General features: G+C 35.5%; 12 protein-coding genes across 12 annotated transcripts; 10 read left to right on the forward strand and 2 right to left on the reverse strand.

The window, feature by feature from the left end:
- Positions 1 to 205: 205 nt before the first annotated feature.
- LOC148618548 (histone H2A) lies at positions 206 to 845 on the forward strand. Its single transcript, XM_088577614.1, has one exon. It carries the CDS (start codon positions 206 to 208, stop codon positions 581 to 583), a length of 378 nt encoding a protein of 125 aa, XP_088433740.1. The 3' UTR covers positions 584 to 845.
- A 750-nt stretch (positions 846 to 1,595) lies between these two features.
- Positions 1,596 to 2,142, forward strand: LOC148618549 (histone H3). The gene has a single exon (XM_088577613.1). It carries the CDS (start codon positions 1,596 to 1,598, stop codon positions 2,004 to 2,006), a length of 411 nt encoding a protein of 136 aa, XP_088433739.1. The 3' UTR covers positions 2,007 to 2,142.
- A 2,024-nt stretch (positions 2,143 to 4,166) lies between these two features.
- LOC148618550 (histone H4) lies at positions 4,167 to 4,763 on the forward strand. The gene has a single exon (XM_088577615.1). It carries the CDS (start codon positions 4,167 to 4,169, stop codon positions 4,476 to 4,478), a length of 312 nt encoding a protein of 103 aa, XP_088433741.1. The 3' UTR covers positions 4,479 to 4,763.
- A 178-nt stretch (positions 4,764 to 4,941) lies between these two features.
- Positions 4,942 to 5,528, reverse strand: LOC148618551 (histone H2B). The gene has a single exon (XM_088576890.1). The coding sequence runs from the start codon at positions 5,496 to 5,498 to the stop codon at positions 5,121 to 5,123; it is 378 nt and encodes a 125-aa protein (XP_088433016.1). The 5' UTR covers positions 5,499 to 5,528; the 3' UTR covers positions 4,942 to 5,120.
- Positions 5,529 to 5,707: 179 nt separating this feature from the next.
- LOC148618552 (histone H2A) lies at positions 5,708 to 6,392 on the forward strand. Its single transcript, XM_088577616.1, has one exon. It carries the CDS (start codon positions 5,753 to 5,755, stop codon positions 6,128 to 6,130), a length of 378 nt encoding a protein of 125 aa, XP_088433742.1. The 5' UTR covers positions 5,708 to 5,752; the 3' UTR covers positions 6,131 to 6,392.
- Positions 6,393 to 6,717: 325 nt separating this feature from the next.
- On the forward strand, positions 6,718 to 7,496 carry LOC148618553 (histone H3-like). The gene has a single exon (XM_088576855.1). It carries the CDS (start codon positions 7,143 to 7,145, stop codon positions 7,494 to 7,496), a length of 354 nt encoding a protein of 117 aa, XP_088432981.1. The 5' UTR covers positions 6,718 to 7,142.
- Positions 7,497 to 7,500: 4 nt separating this feature from the next.
- LOC148618554 (histone H2A) lies at positions 7,501 to 8,140 on the forward strand. Its single transcript, XM_088577622.1, has one exon. The coding sequence runs from the start codon at positions 7,501 to 7,503 to the stop codon at positions 7,876 to 7,878; it is 378 nt and encodes a 125-aa protein (XP_088433748.1). The 3' UTR covers positions 7,879 to 8,140.
- Positions 8,141 to 8,890: 750 nt separating this feature from the next.
- LOC148618555 (histone H3) lies at positions 8,891 to 9,437 on the forward strand. Its single transcript, XM_088577618.1, has one exon. The coding sequence runs from the start codon at positions 8,891 to 8,893 to the stop codon at positions 9,299 to 9,301; it is 411 nt and encodes a 136-aa protein (XP_088433744.1). The 3' UTR covers positions 9,302 to 9,437.
- A 2,024-nt stretch (positions 9,438 to 11,461) lies between these two features.
- LOC148618556 (histone H4) lies at positions 11,462 to 12,058 on the forward strand. Its single transcript, XM_088577623.1, has one exon. The coding sequence runs from the start codon at positions 11,462 to 11,464 to the stop codon at positions 11,771 to 11,773; it is 312 nt and encodes a 103-aa protein (XP_088433749.1). The 3' UTR covers positions 11,774 to 12,058.
- A 102-nt stretch (positions 12,059 to 12,160) lies between these two features.
- LOC148618557 (histone H2B) lies at positions 12,161 to 12,897 on the reverse strand. The gene has a single exon (XM_088577619.1). The coding sequence runs from the start codon at positions 12,789 to 12,791 to the stop codon at positions 12,414 to 12,416; it is 378 nt and encodes a 125-aa protein (XP_088433745.1). The 5' UTR covers positions 12,792 to 12,897; the 3' UTR covers positions 12,161 to 12,413.
- A 148-nt stretch (positions 12,898 to 13,045) lies between these two features.
- On the forward strand, positions 13,046 to 13,685 carry LOC148618558 (histone H2A). Its single transcript, XM_088577621.1, has one exon. The coding sequence runs from the start codon at positions 13,046 to 13,048 to the stop codon at positions 13,421 to 13,423; it is 378 nt and encodes a 125-aa protein (XP_088433747.1). The 3' UTR covers positions 13,424 to 13,685.
- A 750-nt stretch (positions 13,686 to 14,435) lies between these two features.
- LOC148618559 (histone H3) lies at positions 14,436 to 14,982 on the forward strand. The gene has a single exon (XM_088577617.1). It carries the CDS (start codon positions 14,436 to 14,438, stop codon positions 14,844 to 14,846), a length of 411 nt encoding a protein of 136 aa, XP_088433743.1. The 3' UTR covers positions 14,847 to 14,982.
- Positions 14,983 to 15,977: the final 995 nt, after the last annotated feature.

Consider the following 15,977-nt stretch of genomic DNA (forward strand, 5'->3'; position numbering starts at 1 on the left):
TTTTGTATTTAAATAACACGAGTGGATTGAAATATGTTTCTTAACGCGAACCTCGCGGAAAACACCGTTACTACTCTCGATAGGACGATCGCACTGATTGGTTCATATTTTGTGCGCTTGTTCAATCCGTTTCGTCGTATAAAAGGGAAACTTGGCCAAAACGTGTGTTATTATTTTTGTTTGAATTCGAACAAGTCATAACACAATGTCAGGACGTGGTAAAGGTGGAAAAGCTAAATCTAAAGCCAAGAGCAGGTCGTCCCGTGCTGGACTTCAGTTCCCAGTCGGTCGTATCCACAGACTGTTGAGGAAAGGCAACTATGCTGAGAGAGTTGGTGCTGGAGCCCCAGTCTACCTCGCCGCCGTTCTTGAATACTTGGCCGCTGAAGTATTGGAATTGGCAGGTAATGCTGCCCGTGACAACAAGAAGAGCAGAATCATCCCCCGTCATCTCCAATTGGCCATCAGGAACGACGAGGAATTGAACAAACTCCTTTCCGGTGTTACCATTGCCCAGGGTGGTGTACTGCCAAACATCCAGGCCGTTCTCCTGCCCAAGAAGACCCAGAAGGCTGCCAAATAAACAGTTTCGTTCATTGAACTATCATATACAACGGCCCTTTTCAGGGCCACCAAAACTTTTCAAAAAGATTCTTACGTTGATATGTACTTGCAGTACGCAAAACACAAACCAAGCTAGTGCCCCTACCCTGTAGTACTATTGTATTTTTTATGATATTATTCTATATGCACGTTGATAAAATATAACCACAAAGTAAAATTTTAACAGAAATAATCATACTAATAAATTCCACTTTTTACTTCTAATTTCTATAATACTTAATATATTACATACTGGAAAAAAATTCATAAAGAATCGATCCGAACTAAAACATACATACATACATACATACATACATACATACATGTTACGTCTGGTCAGAAAAGTTTAATTTTTTTTTATTGATATCAGATTTTTTTTGGTCTTTCACTCCTTTTATCATTGTTGTGCGTTAGAATATTTTAAATACAAGATGCATAAACTTCTTACAAAGTATTAAGTTAGATCACATCTTTCGAAATATTTAATATTTATTTTCCTCTTATTTTAGTATAGTATTAATTTATACTTTAAAAATATAAATATAAAAAAACGCTACAGTACACATTTTCCTTTTATTTTTTTGATAGATTTTGTTTGTTTTTTTTTTTCAACTGGAGCTCAACATACATGTCACTGTAATTCTGAATAAAATTTACATGTGTCCTGATGTTGATGACATTTGTATTCTTTTTTTTTTTTTTTGGTAATTTTTTGCTTTTGTTTTTACAATAAAATTTATAGCAATAATTATTTTTTTTATTCTTTGACATATCACTACCAAAGCTCTACCACCAGACAAAAAAAGTGGATTGAAATTTTTATTTCTTTTGTCCAATGAAAATGCCTGAATCGCAACCAATCACAATGCCTTTTATTATTCTGCGTAACCAATAATTCTTAACTTTTCAAATTTGCGGGTTAACAAAATTAGACCTATTACGGGATTTCGGGTATCACAGTCTAAGATTGTTGAAATCATACATCGTTCGTAATGGCTCGTACAAAGCAGACCGCACGTAAATCCACCGGAGGAAAAGCTCCAAGAAAACAACTTGCCACCAAGGCTGCTCGTAAGAGCGCACCTGCCACAGGTGGAGTCAAGAAACCTCACAGATACAGGCCAGGAACTGTTGCTCTGAGAGAAATCAGAAGATACCAGAAGAGCACTGAGCTCCTCATCAGAAAACTCCCATTCCAGAGATTAGTCAGAGAAATCGCCCAGGACTTCAAGACTGATCTCAGATTCCAGAGCTCTGCTGTCATGGCTCTTCAAGAAGCTAGCGAAGCCTACTTGGTCGGTCTTTTCGAAGACACCAACTTGTGTGCCATCCACGCCAAGAGAGTCACCATCATGCCAAAGGACATCCAACTGGCCCGAAGAATCCGTGGAGAACGTGCCTAAAATGTGAATTTTCACATATCAAAAACGGCCCTTTTAAGGGCCACCTAAATATTTCAAAAAGATTCTTATATTTATGTTATATGTATTATTCTGCACAGTCAGAACTAATTGAAGATAGCCCCCCCTTTTATCCAAATGAATTGACTTGTAATAATTTTCTTTTTTTTTTTAATACAAAATGTATAAAAAAAAATCGCACACGATTAATATTAATAAGTATTGAAATGGCAAGTATGACTACTTGCGAAAACATAAGTAATATTGATAAAATACACATATACCAATTTAAGAAACTGCAATACACAAATATGGCCTAAATAGTTATATTATTCCCATCTCATTTTACTATCCTCAAGTAAATGTGAGCTTTTGGTATATCACAATTGTGCATGTAAAGTTATTTATGTGTTTTGCTTCAAATTCTCCCCTTAAAATAAACACATGTCAACTATTACACACTACAAACATGTATATATGTGTATGAACATTTTTTAGAAGTTCTGAACATTGCTCACTCCATATATCTTTACAACTTGTTAAACAATGGTATTAATATCATTTATCTCCTAAGACCTAACACTATACACAGTTCATAGTGTGTGTGTAGCATATTTACTCTTACTTAAACAGCAAATGCTTCAATTGAAAAAAAATCATGTACATGCAATACACCCTTCCTAAAAGCTAGTTATGATCCAAATATTTAATTGGCCATTTGTAAATTTGTACAAAAAAAAATTATTTGCATGATTACAAATCACACTATACATTTCTGTTGAAGTGGCAGAATACTACTCCAAGTACCATGTTTGAATACCATGCTCTCAAATGTTATATTAGTCGAAACTCCTTATTTTTGTGATGAAATATTGGTATTGGCAGGATGGAGGAGCATACAGTCCCAAACATAAGCCAAAATCATATCATATCATATCCTATCATTTCATAATGTTTGATATTTTAATCCCAGTTCTTACTTGATCATCCTTCAGATGTTTGAATGTTTACTGTACTGCACATTGGCACAAATAATAACAAACATGTTTTTTTTGGGCTCTTCATAATACACTCAACCAAATGTCACATAAGTATGGAAACTTATTTGAGCACAATGTCATATATGATGCATACCCACAAATGTAAACAATTGAAAGAAATGAATTATGTATAGCAAATGATGATTAAAAACTTGATATTTTTTTTCTTTCTTAGTGTTCAGACCTGCCAAAGATATATATATCATAATGTGTAATCTATCCAACAAATACCTAGTTACCCAGAATTTGAGCATAGAGTATATGATATAGTTCAAGTCTTGGCACAATAGCTCATTAAATTTGTCAGACAGGCTTAACGGTTAAAATTGCCACTTAAAATAAGACTTGTAACGGACTTTTGCAAAGGACGAAAGTCCCAAACTCAAATTGTCTCAAAACTTGAACTAAATCTAAGAAATGGATGAATGAACTTTCAAAATAAACAGAACTGAGAAGCTTTATATGCTGTGTGTGCAAGATGCCAAAATTATATCGGCTCTTATTTAATAAGACAGATATATTTCTTCCATATGACAAGGGTTTACTTGGACATTTATTTGCTTAGAACATTTCAGTCTGTTAAATCTTATCAAGGACAACCCCTTCTTATAAAATATGGCAATTCAGCTTGCAGACTTATAAATATTTCATGATTACAATTATTTGCATATCCTTCTATTCGTTCAGAGTAATTCCACATCATGTGCACCTCTGTATCTATGTGTTTAAAATTGGAACTAAAGTTAAACTCAATTTATAAAGAACATTTACTATTATACAGCCACGTATTACAACTTGCAATTCATTTTCAAATAAAAAAGAGAGCATTCATTAGTTTTTAAATAATACTTTTTTTCACAATTTTGAGTGTATAATCATCATAATTTGTAATCAGCATTTCTGAAAAATATTCTTTGTTTTACATTGTATTCCCCCCTTTTTTTGTTTGTTTACATTATTTTCCCTCCGATTAACCAAAGATTATTTGTTATAGTATTAACCAATGGTCGCTTAGCTTTGTAAAATCAAGGTAGCTTTCTATCACGGTCGCGTTATTTGTTTATAGTCGATTTTTTGCCGTCCACTTGCCATTCTACTGATCAATTTCACTCAGTAAGTCAACATGTCTGGACGTGGTAAAGGAGGTAAAGGACTTGGAAAGGGAGGCGCTAAGCGTCACAGGAAGGTGTTGCGTGATAACATCCAGGGTATCACAAAACCAGCTATCCGTCGTCTTGCACGAAGAGGTGGTGTCAAGCGTATCTCTGGGCTTATCTACGAAGAGACCCGTGGTGTGTTGAAAGTTTTCTTGGAAAATGTTATCCGAGATGCAGTCACATACACTGAGCACGCCAAGAGGAAGACCGTCACAGCTATGGACGTTGTCTACGCTCTGAAGAGACAAGGACGTACCCTTTACGGATTCGGAGGTTAAACAGCTTCCTACAGAACATACAATAACGGCCCTTTTCAGGGCCACCAAAATCCTTCAAAAAGATTCTTATATATGATATGTTACATGTAGTTGCCAAAATTTAAGTACAAATGTATAAAATATACGTATCTATAAAAGCTCCCCCCCTCCCTTTTCTTTTTTTACCCACCAAAAATAAAGAAATAAATTCTCACAATAAATACTTATATGCACAACCCAAAAGACCATATTAACGAAAGTTCACATTATGGTATATTTATGAAAGAAATCTCTACAATGATCAAACTAACATTATATTTACTGTCAGGAATTTGAGTACTACGATAATAATCGTACTGCAGATTTAGTTTGTAATTGGTGCCTTATCAGACAACGTTATAATAATACTAACTAAAGTGTGATTTTTCTTTGTATTTGTACATGACAACATAAAGTGTGATTTTTTTTTTTTTGGGGGGGGGGGGGGGGTTCAATGTTATAATGTTTATAGTACACGGGAATATGTCCGTGTTCAATATTTTCTGTAGTAAAACGGGTAAGTTGAGGTATGTGCTACTGTTATAACATATCAACATAAGAATCTTTTTGAAAGATTTTGGTGGCCCTGAAAAGGGCCGTTAATATTAGACTGCTACTGCTAGTCTACTTGCTGCTGGTGTATTTGGTGACAGCTTTGGTGCCTTCGCTGACAGCGTGTTTGGCCAATTCTCCTGGCAAGAGGAGACGGACAGCAGTCTGGATCTCCCGAGATGTGATGGTTGATCTCTTGTTGTAGTGAGCCAGACGTGAAGCTTCAGCGGCGATTCTCTCGAAGATATCGTTGACGAAGCTGTTCATGATGGACATAGCTTTGGAGGAGACACCAGTATCTGGGTGAACCTGACGGAGAACTTTGTAGATGTAAATTCCGTAAGATTCCCTTCTTCTCCTCTTCCTCTTCTTGTCACCTCCAGCCCGTGCGGCTTTAGCCTTGGTGACGGCTTTCTTAGCTCCCTTTGAACCTGTTGCTTTTGGTGGCATGTTCACTCGCTGACAATAATTCAGTGAATACTGTTGTCATACAAGTAAATTTTGTATTTAAATAACACGAGTGGATTGAAATATGTTTCTTAACGCGAACCTCGCGGAAAACACCGTTACTACTCTCGATAGGACGATCGCACTGATTGGTTCATATTTTGTGCGCTTGTTCAATCCGTTTCGTCGTATAAAAAGGAAACTTGGCCAAAACGTGTGTTATTATTTTTGTTTGAATTCGAACAAGTCATAACACAATGTCAGGACGTGGTAAAGGTGGAAAAGCTAAATCTAAAGCCAAGAGCAGGTCGTCCCGTGCTGGACTTCAGTTCCCAGTCGGTCGTATCCACAGACTGTTGAGGAAAGGCAACTATGCTGAGAGAGTTGGTGCTGGAGCCCCAGTCTACCTCGCCGCCGTTCTTGAATACTTGGCCGCTGAAGTATTGGAATTGGCAGGTAATGCTGCCCGTGACAACAAGAAGAGCAGAATCATCCCCCGTCATCTCCAATTGGCCATCAGGAACGACGAGGAATTGAACAAACTCCTTTCCGGTGTTACCATTGCCCAGGGTGGTGTACTGCCAAACATCCAGGCCGTTCTCCTGCCCAAGAAGACCCAGAAGGCTGCCAAATAAACAGTTTCGTTCATTGAACTATCATATACAACGGCCCTTTTCAGGGCCACCAAAACTTTTCAAAAAGATTCTTACGTTGATATGTACTTGCAGTACGCAAAACACAAACCAAGCTAGTGCCCCTACCCTGTAGTACTATTGTATTTTTTATGATATTATTCTATATGCACGTTGATAAAATATAACCACAAAGTAAAATTTTAACAGAAATAATCATACTAATAAATTCCACTTTTTACTTCTAATTTCTATAATACTTAATATATTACATACTGGAAAAAAATTCATAAAGAATCGATCCGAACTAAAACATACATACATACATACATACATACATACATACATGTTACGTCTGGTCAGAAAAGTTTAATTTTTTTTTATTGATATCAGATTTTTTTTGGTCTTTCACTCCTTTTATCATTGTTGTGCGTTAGAATATTTTAAATACAAGATGCATAAACTTCTTACAAAGTATTAAGTTAGATCACATCTTTCGAAATATTTAATATTTATTTTCCTCTTATTTTAGTATAGTATTAATTTATACTTTAAAAATATAAATATAAAAAAACGCTACAGTACACATTTTCCTTTTATTTTTTTGATAGATTTTGTTTGTTTTTTTTTTTCAACTGGAGCTCAACATACATGTCACTGTAATTCTGAATAAAATTTACATGTGTCCTGATGTTGATGACATTTGTATTCTTTTTTTTTTTTTTTGGTAATTTTTTGCTTTTGTTTTTACAATAAAATTTATAGCAATAATTATTTTTTTTATTCTTTGACATATCACTACCAAAGCTCTACCACCAGACAAAAAAAGTGGATTGAAATTTTTATTTCTTTTGTCCAATGAAAATGCCTGAATCGCAACCAATCACAATGCCTTTTATTATTCTGCGTAACCAATAATTCTTAACTTTTCAAATTTGCGGGTTAACAAAATTAGACCTATTACGGGATTTCGGGTATCACAGTCTAAGATTGTTGAAATCATACATCGTTCGTAATGGCTCGTACAAAGCAGACCGCACGTAAATCCACCGGAGGAAAAGCTCCAAGAAAACAACTTGCCACCAAGGCTGCTCGTAAGAGCGCACCTGCCACAGGTGGAGTCAAGAAACCTCACAGATACAGGCCAGGAACTGTTGCTCTGAGAGAAATCAGAAGATACCAGAAGAGCACTGAGCTCCTCATCAGAAAACTCCCATTCCAGAGATTAGTCAGAGAAATCGCCCAGGACTTCAAGACTGATCTCAGATTCCAGAGCTCTGCTGTCATGGCTCTTCAAGAAGCTAGCGAAGCCTACTTGGTCGGCCAAAACGTGTGTTATTATTTTTGTTTGAATTCGAACAAGTCATAACACAATGTCAGGACGTGGTAAAGGTGGAAAAGCTAAATCTAAAGCCAAGAGCAGGTCGTCCCGTGCTGGACTTCAGTTCCCAGTCGGTCGTATCCACAGACTGTTGAGGAAAGGCAACTATGCTGAGAGAGTTGGTGCTGGAGCCCCAGTCTACCTCGCCGCCGTTCTTGAATACTTGGCCGCTGAAGTATTGGAATTGGCAGGTAATGCTGCCCGTGACAACAAGAAGAGCAGAATCATCCCCCGTCATCTCCAATTGGCCATCAGGAACGACGAGGAATTGAACAAACTCCTTTCCGGTGTTACCATTGCCCAGGGTGGTGTACTGCCAAACATCCAGGCCGTTCTCCTGCCCAAGAAGACCCAGAAGGCTGCCAAATAAACAGTTTCGTTCATTGAACTATCATATACAACGGCCCTTTTCAGGGCCACCAAAACTTTTCAAAAAGATTCTTACGTTGATATGTACTTGCAGTACGCAAAACACAAACCAAGCTAGTGCCCCTACCCTGTAGTACTATTGTATTTTTTATGATATTATTCTATATGCACGTTGATAAAATATAACCACAAAGTAAAATTTTAACAGAAATAATCATACTAATAAATTCCACTTTTTACTTCTAATTTCTATAATACTTAATATATTACATACTGGAAAAAAATTCATAAAGAATCGATCCGAACTAAAACATACATACATACATACATACATACATACATACATGTTACGTCTGGTCAGAAAAGTTTAATTTTTTTTTATTGATATCAGATTTTTTTTGGTCTTTCACTCCTTTTATCATTGTTGTGCGTTAGAATATTTTAAATACAAGATGCATAAACTTCTTACAAAGTATTAAGTTAGATCACATCTTTCGAAATATTTAATATTTATTTTCCTCTTATTTTAGTATAGTATTAATTTATACTTTAAAAATATAAATATAAAAAAACGCTACAGTACACATTTTCCTTTTATTTTTTTGATAGATTTTGTTTGTTTTTTTTTTTCAACTGGAGCTCAACATACATGTCACTGTAATTCTGAATAAAATTTACATGTGTCCTGATGTTGATGACATTTGTATTCTTTTTTTTTTTTTTTGGTAATTTTTTGCTTTTGTTTTTACAATAAAATTTATAGCAATAATTATTTTTTTTATTCTTTGACATATCACTACCAAAGCTCTACCACCAGACAAAAAAAGTGGATTGAAATTTTTATTTCTTTTGTCCAATGAAAATGCCTGAATCGCAACCAATCACAATGCCTTTTATTATTCTGCGTAACCAATAATTCTTAACTTTTCAAATTTGCGGGTTAACAAAATTAGACCTATTACGGGATTTCGGGTATCACAGTCTAAGATTGTTGAAATCATACATCGTTCGTAATGGCTCGTACAAAGCAGACCGCACGTAAATCCACCGGAGGAAAAGCTCCAAGAAAACAACTTGCCACCAAGGCTGCTCGTAAGAGCGCACCTGCCACAGGTGGAGTCAAGAAACCTCACAGATACAGGCCAGGAACTGTTGCTCTGAGAGAAATCAGAAGATACCAGAAGAGCACTGAGCTCCTCATCAGAAAACTCCCATTCCAGAGATTAGTCAGAGAAATCGCCCAGGACTTCAAGACTGATCTCAGATTCCAGAGCTCTGCTGTCATGGCTCTTCAAGAAGCTAGCGAAGCCTACTTGGTCGGTCTTTTCGAAGACACCAACTTGTGTGCCATCCACGCCAAGAGAGTCACCATCATGCCAAAGGACATCCAACTGGCCCGAAGAATCCGTGGAGAACGTGCCTAAAATGTGAATTTTCACATATCAAAAACGGCCCTTTTAAGGGCCACCTAAATATTTCAAAAAGATTCTTATATTTATGTTATATGTATTATTCTGCACAGTCAGAACTAATTGAAGATAGCCCCCCCTTTTATCCAAATGAATTGACTTGTAATAATTTTCTTTTTTTTTTTAATACAAAATGTATAAAAAAAAATCGCACACGATTAATATTAATAAGTATTGAAATGGCAAGTATGACTACTTGCGAAAACATAAGTAATATTGATAAAATACACATATACCAATTTAAGAAACTGCAATACACAAATATGGCCTAAATAGTTATATTATTCCCATCTCATTTTACTATCCTCAAGTAAATGTGAGCTTTTGGTATATCACAATTGTGCATGTAAAGTTATTTATGTGTTTTGCTTCAAATTCTCCCCTTAAAATAAACACATGTCAACTATTACACACTACAAACATGTATATATGTGTATGAACATTTTTTAGAAGTTCTGAACATTGCTCACTCCATATATCTTTACAACTTGTTAAACAATGGTATTAATATCATTTATCTCCTAAGACCTAACACTATACACAGTTCATAGTGTGTGTGTAGCATATTTACTCTTACTTAAACAGCAAATGCTTCAATTGAAAAAAAATCATGTACATGCAATACACCCTTCCTAAAAGCTAGTTATGATCCAAATATTTAATTGGCCATTTGTAAATTTGTACAAAAAAAAATTATTTGCATGATTACAAATCACACTATACATTTCTGTTGAAGTGGCAGAATACTACTCCAAGTACCATGTTTGAATACCATGCTCTCAAATGTTATATTAGTCGAAACTCCTTATTTTTGTGATGAAATATTGGTATTGGCAGGATGGAGGAGCATACAGTCCCAAACATAAGCCAAAATCATATCATATCATATCCTATCATTTCATAATGTTTGATATTTTAATCCCAGTTCTTACTTGATCATCCTTCAGATGTTTGAATGTTTACTGTACTGCACATTGGCACAAATAATAACAAACATGTTTTTTTTGGGCTCTTCATAATACACTCAACCAAATGTCACATAAGTATGGAAACTTATTTGAGCACAATGTCATATATGATGCATACCCACAAATGTAAACAATTGAAAGAAATGAATTATGTATAGCAAATGATGATTAAAAACTTGATATTTTTTTTCTTTCTTAGTGTTCAGACCTGCCAAAGATATATATATCATAATGTGTAATCTATCCAACAAATACCTAGTTACCCAGAATTTGAGCATAGAGTATATGATATAGTTCAAGTCTTGGCACAATAGCTCATTAAATTTGTCAGACAGGCTTAACGGTTAAAATTGCCACTTAAAATAAGACTTGTAACGGACTTTTGCAAAGGACGAAAGTCCCAAACTCAAATTGTCTCAAAACTTGAACTAAATCTAAGAAATGGATGAATGAACTTTCAAAATAAACAGAACTGAGAAGCTTTATATGCTGTGTGTGCAAGATGCCAAAATTATATCGGCTCTTATTTAATAAGACAGATATATTTCTTCCATATGACAAGGGTTTACTTGGACATTTATTTGCTTAGAACATTTCAGTCTGTTAAATCTTATCAAGGACAACCCCTTCTTATAAAATATGGCAATTCAGCTTGCAGACTTATAAATATTTCATGATTACAATTATTTGCATATCCTTCTATTCGTTCAGAGTAATTCCACATCATGTGCACCTCTGTATCTATGTGTTTAAAATTGGAACTAAAGTTAAACTCAATTTATAAAGAACATTTACTATTATACAGCCACGTATTACAACTTGCAATTCATTTTCAAATAAAAAAGAGAGCATTCATTAGTTTTTAAATAATACTTTTTTTCACAATTTTGAGTGTATAATCATCATAATTTGTAATCAGCATTTCTGAAAAATATTCTTTGTTTTACATTGTATTCCCCCCTTTTTTTGTTTGTTTACATTATTTTCCCTCCGATTAACCAAAGATTATTTGTTATAGTATTAACCAATGGTCGCTTAGCTTTGTAAAATCAAGGTAGCTTTCTATCACGGTCGCGTTATTTGTTTATAGTCGATTTTTTGCCGTCCACTTGCCATTCTACTGATCAATTTCACTCAGTAAGTCAACATGTCTGGACGTGGTAAAGGAGGTAAAGGACTTGGAAAGGGAGGCGCTAAGCGTCACAGGAAGGTGTTGCGTGATAACATCCAGGGTATCACAAAACCAGCTATCCGTCGTCTTGCACGAAGAGGTGGTGTCAAGCGTATCTCTGGGCTTATCTACGAAGAGACCCGTGGTGTGTTGAAAGTTTTCTTGGAAAATGTTATCCGAGATGCAGTCACATACACTGAGCACGCCAAGAGGAAGACCGTCACAGCTATGGACGTTGTCTACGCTCTGAAGAGACAAGGACGTACCCTTTACGGATTCGGAGGTTAAACAGCTTCCTACAGAACATACAATAACGGCCCTTTTCAGGGCCACCAAAATCCTTCAAAAAGATTCTTATATATGATATGTTACATGTAGTTGCCAAAATTTAAGTACAAATGTATAAAATATACGTATCTATAAAAGCTCCCCCCCTCCCTTTTCTTTTTTTACCCACCAAAAATAAAGAAATAAATTCTCACAATAAATACTTATATGCACAACCCAAAAGACCATATTAACGAAAGTTCACATTATGGTATATTTATGAAAGAAATCTCTACAATGATCAAACTAACATTATATTTACTGTCAGGAATTTGAGTACTACGATAATAATCGTACTGCAGATTTAGTTTGTAATTGGTGCCTTATCAGACAACGTTATAATAATACTAACTAAAGTGTGATTTTTCTTTGTATTTGTACATGACAACATAAAGTGTGATTTTTTTTTTTTTGGGGGGGGGGGGGGTTCAATGTTATAATGTTTATAGTACACGGGAATATGTCCGTGTTCAATATTTTCTGTAGTAAAACGGGTAAGTTGAGGTATGTGCTACTGTTATAACATATCAACATAAGAATCTTTTTGAAAGATTTTGGTGGCCCTGAAAAGGGCCGTTAATATTAGACTGCTACTGCTAGTCTACTTGCTGCTGGTGTATTTGGTGACAGCTTTGGTGCCTTCGCTGACAGCGTGTTTGGCCAATTCTCCTGGCAAGAGGAGACGGACAGCAGTCTGGATCTCCCGAGATGTGATGGTTGATCTCTTGTTGTAGTGAGCCAGACGTGAAGCTTCAGCGGCGATTCTCTCGAAGATATCGTTGACGAAGCTGTTCATGATGGACATAGCTTTGGAGGAGACACCAGTATCTGGGTGAACCTGACGGAGAACTTTGTAGATGTAAATTCCGTAAGATTCCCTTCTTCTCCTCTTCCTCTTCTTGTCACCTCCAGCCCGTGCGGCTTTAGCCTTGGTGACGGCTTTCTTAGCTCCCTTTGAACCTGTTGCTTTTGGTGGCATGTTCACTCGCTGACAATAATTCAGTGAATACTGTTGTCATACAAGTAAATTTTGTATTTAAATAACACGAGTGGATTGAAATATGTTTCTTAACGCGAACCTCGCGGAAAACACCGTTACTACTCTCGATAGGACGATCGCACTGATTGGTTCATATTTTGTGCGCTTGTTCAATCCGTTTCGTCGTATAAAAGGGAAACTTGGCCAAAACGTGTGTTATTATTTTTGTTTGAATTCGAACAAGTCATAACACAATGTCAGGACGTGGTAAAGGTGGAAAAGCTAAATCTAAAGCCAAGAGCAGGTCGTCCCGTGCTGGACTTCAGTTCCCAGTCGGTCGTATCCACAGACTGTTGAGGAAAGGCAACTATGCTGAGAGAGTTGGTGCTGGAGCCCCAGTCTACCTCGCCGCCGTTCTTGAATACTTGGCCGCTGAAGTATTGGAATTGGCAGGTAATGCTGCCCGTGACAACAAGAAGAGCAGAATCATCCCCCGTCATCTCCAATTGGCCATCAGGAACGACGAGGAATTGAACAAACTCCTTTCCGGTGTTACCATTGCCCAGGGTGGTGTACTGCCAAACATCCAGGCCGTTCTCCTGCCCAAGAAGACCCAGAAGGCTGCCAAATAAACAGTTTCGTTCATTGAACTATCATATACAACGGCCCTTTTCAGGGCCACCAAAACTTTTCAAAAAGATTCTTACGTTGATATGTACTTGCAGTACGCAAAACACAAACCAAGCTAGTGCCCCTACCCTGTAGTACTATTGTATTTTTTATGATATTATTCTATATGCACGTTGATAAAATATAACCACAAAGTAAAATTTTAACAGAAATAATCATACTAATAAATTCCACTTTTTACTTCTAATTTCTATAATACTTAATATATTACATACTGGAAAAAAATTCATAAAGAATCGATCCGAACTAAAACATACATACATACATACATACATACATACATACATGTTACGTCTGGTCAGAAAAGTTTAATTTTTTTTTATTGATATCAGATTTTTTTTGGTCTTTCACTCCTTTTATCATTGTTGTGCGTTAGAATATTTTAAATACAAGATGCATAAACTTCTTACAAAGTATTAAGTTAGATCACATCTTTCGAAATATTTAATATTTATTTTCCTCTTATTTTAGTATAGTATTAATTTATACTTTAAAAATATAAATATAAAAAAACGCTACAGTACACATTTTCCTTTTATTTTTTTGATAGATTTTGTTTGTTTTTTTTTTTCAACTGGAGCTCAACATACATGTCACTGTAATTCTGAATAAAATTTACATGTGTCCTGATGTTGATGACATTTGTATTCTTTTTTTTTTTTTTTGGTAATTTTTTGCTTTTGTTTTTACAATAAAATTTATAGCAATAATTATTTTTTTTATTCTTTGACATATCACTACCAAAGCTCTACCACCAGACAAAAAAAGTGGATTGAAATTTTTATTTCTTTTGTCCAATGAAAATGCCTGAATCGCAACCAATCACAATGCCTTTTATTATTCTGCGTAACCAATAATTCTTAACTTTTCAAATTTGCGGGTTAACAAAATTAGACCTATTACGGGATTTCGGGTATCACAGTCTAAGATTGTTGAAATCATACATCGTTCGTAATGGCTCGTACAAAGCAGACCGCACGTAAATCCACCGGAGGAAAAGCTCCAAGAAAACAACTTGCCACCAAGGCTGCTCGTAAGAGCGCACCTGCCACAGGTGGAGTCAAGAAACCTCACAGATACAGGCCAGGAACTGTTGCTCTGAGAGAAATCAGAAGATACCAGAAGAGCACTGAGCTCCTCATCAGAAAACTCCCATTCCAGAGATTAGTCAGAGAAATCGCCCAGGACTTCAAGACTGATCTCAGATTCCAGAGCTCTGCTGTCATGGCTCTTCAAGAAGCTAGCGAAGCCTACTTGGTCGGTCTTTTCGAAGACACCAACTTGTGTGCCATCCACGCCAAGAGAGTCACCATCATGCCAAAGGACATCCAACTGGCCCGAAGAATCCGTGGAGAACGTGCCTAAAATGTGAATTTTCACATATCAAAAACGGCCCTTTTAAGGGCCACCTAAATATTTCAAAAAGATTCTTATATTTATGTTATATGTATTATTCTGCACAGTCAGAACTAATTGAAGATAGCCCCCCCTTTTATCCAAATGAATTGACTTGTAATAATTTTCTTTTTTTTTTTAATACAAAATGTATAAAAAAAAATCGCACACGATTAATATTAATAAGTATTGAAATGGCAAGTATGACTACTTGCGAAAACATAAGTAATATTGATAAAATACACATATACCAATTTAAGAAACTGCAATACACAAATATGGCCTAAATAGTTATATTATTCCCATCTCATTTTACTATCCTCAAGTAAATGTGAGCTTTTGGTATATCACAATTGTGCATGTAAAGTTATTTATGTGTTTTGCTTCAAATTCTCCCCTTAAAATAAACACATGTCAACTATTACACACTACAAACATGTATATATGTGTATGAACATTTTTTAGAAGTTCTGAACATTGCTCACTCCATATATCTTTACAACTTGTTAAACAATGGTATTAATATCATTTATCTCCTAAGACCTAACACTATACACAGTTCATAGTGTGTGTGTAGCATATTTACTCTTACTTAAACAGCAAATGCTTCAATTGAAAAAAAATCATGTACATGCAATACACCCTTCCTAAAAGCTAGTTATGATCCAAATATTTAATTGGCCATTTGTAAATTTGTACAAAAAAAAATTATTTGCATGATTACAAATCACACTATACATTTCTGTTGAAGTGGCAGAATACTACTCCAAGTACCATGTTTGAATACCATGCTCTCAAATGTTATATTAGTCGAAACTCCTTATTTTTGTGATGAAATATTGGTATTGGCAGGATGGAGGAGCATACAGTCCCAAACATAAGCCAAAATCATATCATATCATATCCTATCATTTCATAATGTTTGATATTTTAATCCCAGTTCTTACTTGATCATCCTTCAGATGTTTGAATGTTTACTGTACTGCACATTGGCACAAATAATAACAAACATGTTTTTTTTGGGCTCTTCATAATACACTCAACCAAATGTCACATAAGTATGGAAACTTATTTGAGCACAATGTCATATATGATGCATAC

This window comes from Perna viridis, chromosome 4 (genome assembly GCF_037379345.1).
Source record: "Perna viridis isolate PV_CMFRI_1.1 ecotype Kerala chromosome 4, ASM3737934v1, whole genome shotgun sequence".
Classification (NCBI taxonomy): domain Eukaryota; kingdom Metazoa; phylum Mollusca; class Bivalvia; order Mytilida; family Mytilidae; genus Perna; species Perna viridis.

Bases quoted from the DNA above. Each gene is read 5' to 3' on its own strand.
- LOC148618548 (XM_088577614.1), top strand. From the start codon at position 206: ATGTCAGGACGTGGTAAAGGTGGAAAAGCTAAATCTAAAGCCAAGAGC.
- LOC148618549 (XM_088577613.1), top strand. From the start codon at position 1,596: ATGGCTCGTACAAAGCAGACCGCACGTAAATCCACCGGAGGAAAAGCT.
- LOC148618550 (XM_088577615.1), top strand. From the start codon at position 4,167: ATGTCTGGACGTGGTAAAGGAGGTAAAGGACTTGGAAAGGGAGGCGCT.
- LOC148618551 (XM_088576890.1), bottom strand. From the start codon at position 5,498: ATGCCACCAAAAGCAACAGGTTCAAAGGGAGCTAAGAAAGCCGTCACC.
- LOC148618552 (XM_088577616.1), top strand. From the start codon at position 5,753: ATGTCAGGACGTGGTAAAGGTGGAAAAGCTAAATCTAAAGCCAAGAGC.
- LOC148618553 (XM_088576855.1), top strand. From the start codon at position 7,143: ATGGCTCGTACAAAGCAGACCGCACGTAAATCCACCGGAGGAAAAGCT.
- LOC148618554 (XM_088577622.1), top strand. From the start codon at position 7,501: ATGTCAGGACGTGGTAAAGGTGGAAAAGCTAAATCTAAAGCCAAGAGC.
- LOC148618555 (XM_088577618.1), top strand. From the start codon at position 8,891: ATGGCTCGTACAAAGCAGACCGCACGTAAATCCACCGGAGGAAAAGCT.
- LOC148618556 (XM_088577623.1), top strand. From the start codon at position 11,462: ATGTCTGGACGTGGTAAAGGAGGTAAAGGACTTGGAAAGGGAGGCGCT.
- LOC148618557 (XM_088577619.1), bottom strand. From the start codon at position 12,791: ATGCCACCAAAAGCAACAGGTTCAAAGGGAGCTAAGAAAGCCGTCACC.
- LOC148618558 (XM_088577621.1), top strand. From the start codon at position 13,046: ATGTCAGGACGTGGTAAAGGTGGAAAAGCTAAATCTAAAGCCAAGAGC.
- LOC148618559 (XM_088577617.1), top strand. From the start codon at position 14,436: ATGGCTCGTACAAAGCAGACCGCACGTAAATCCACCGGAGGAAAAGCT.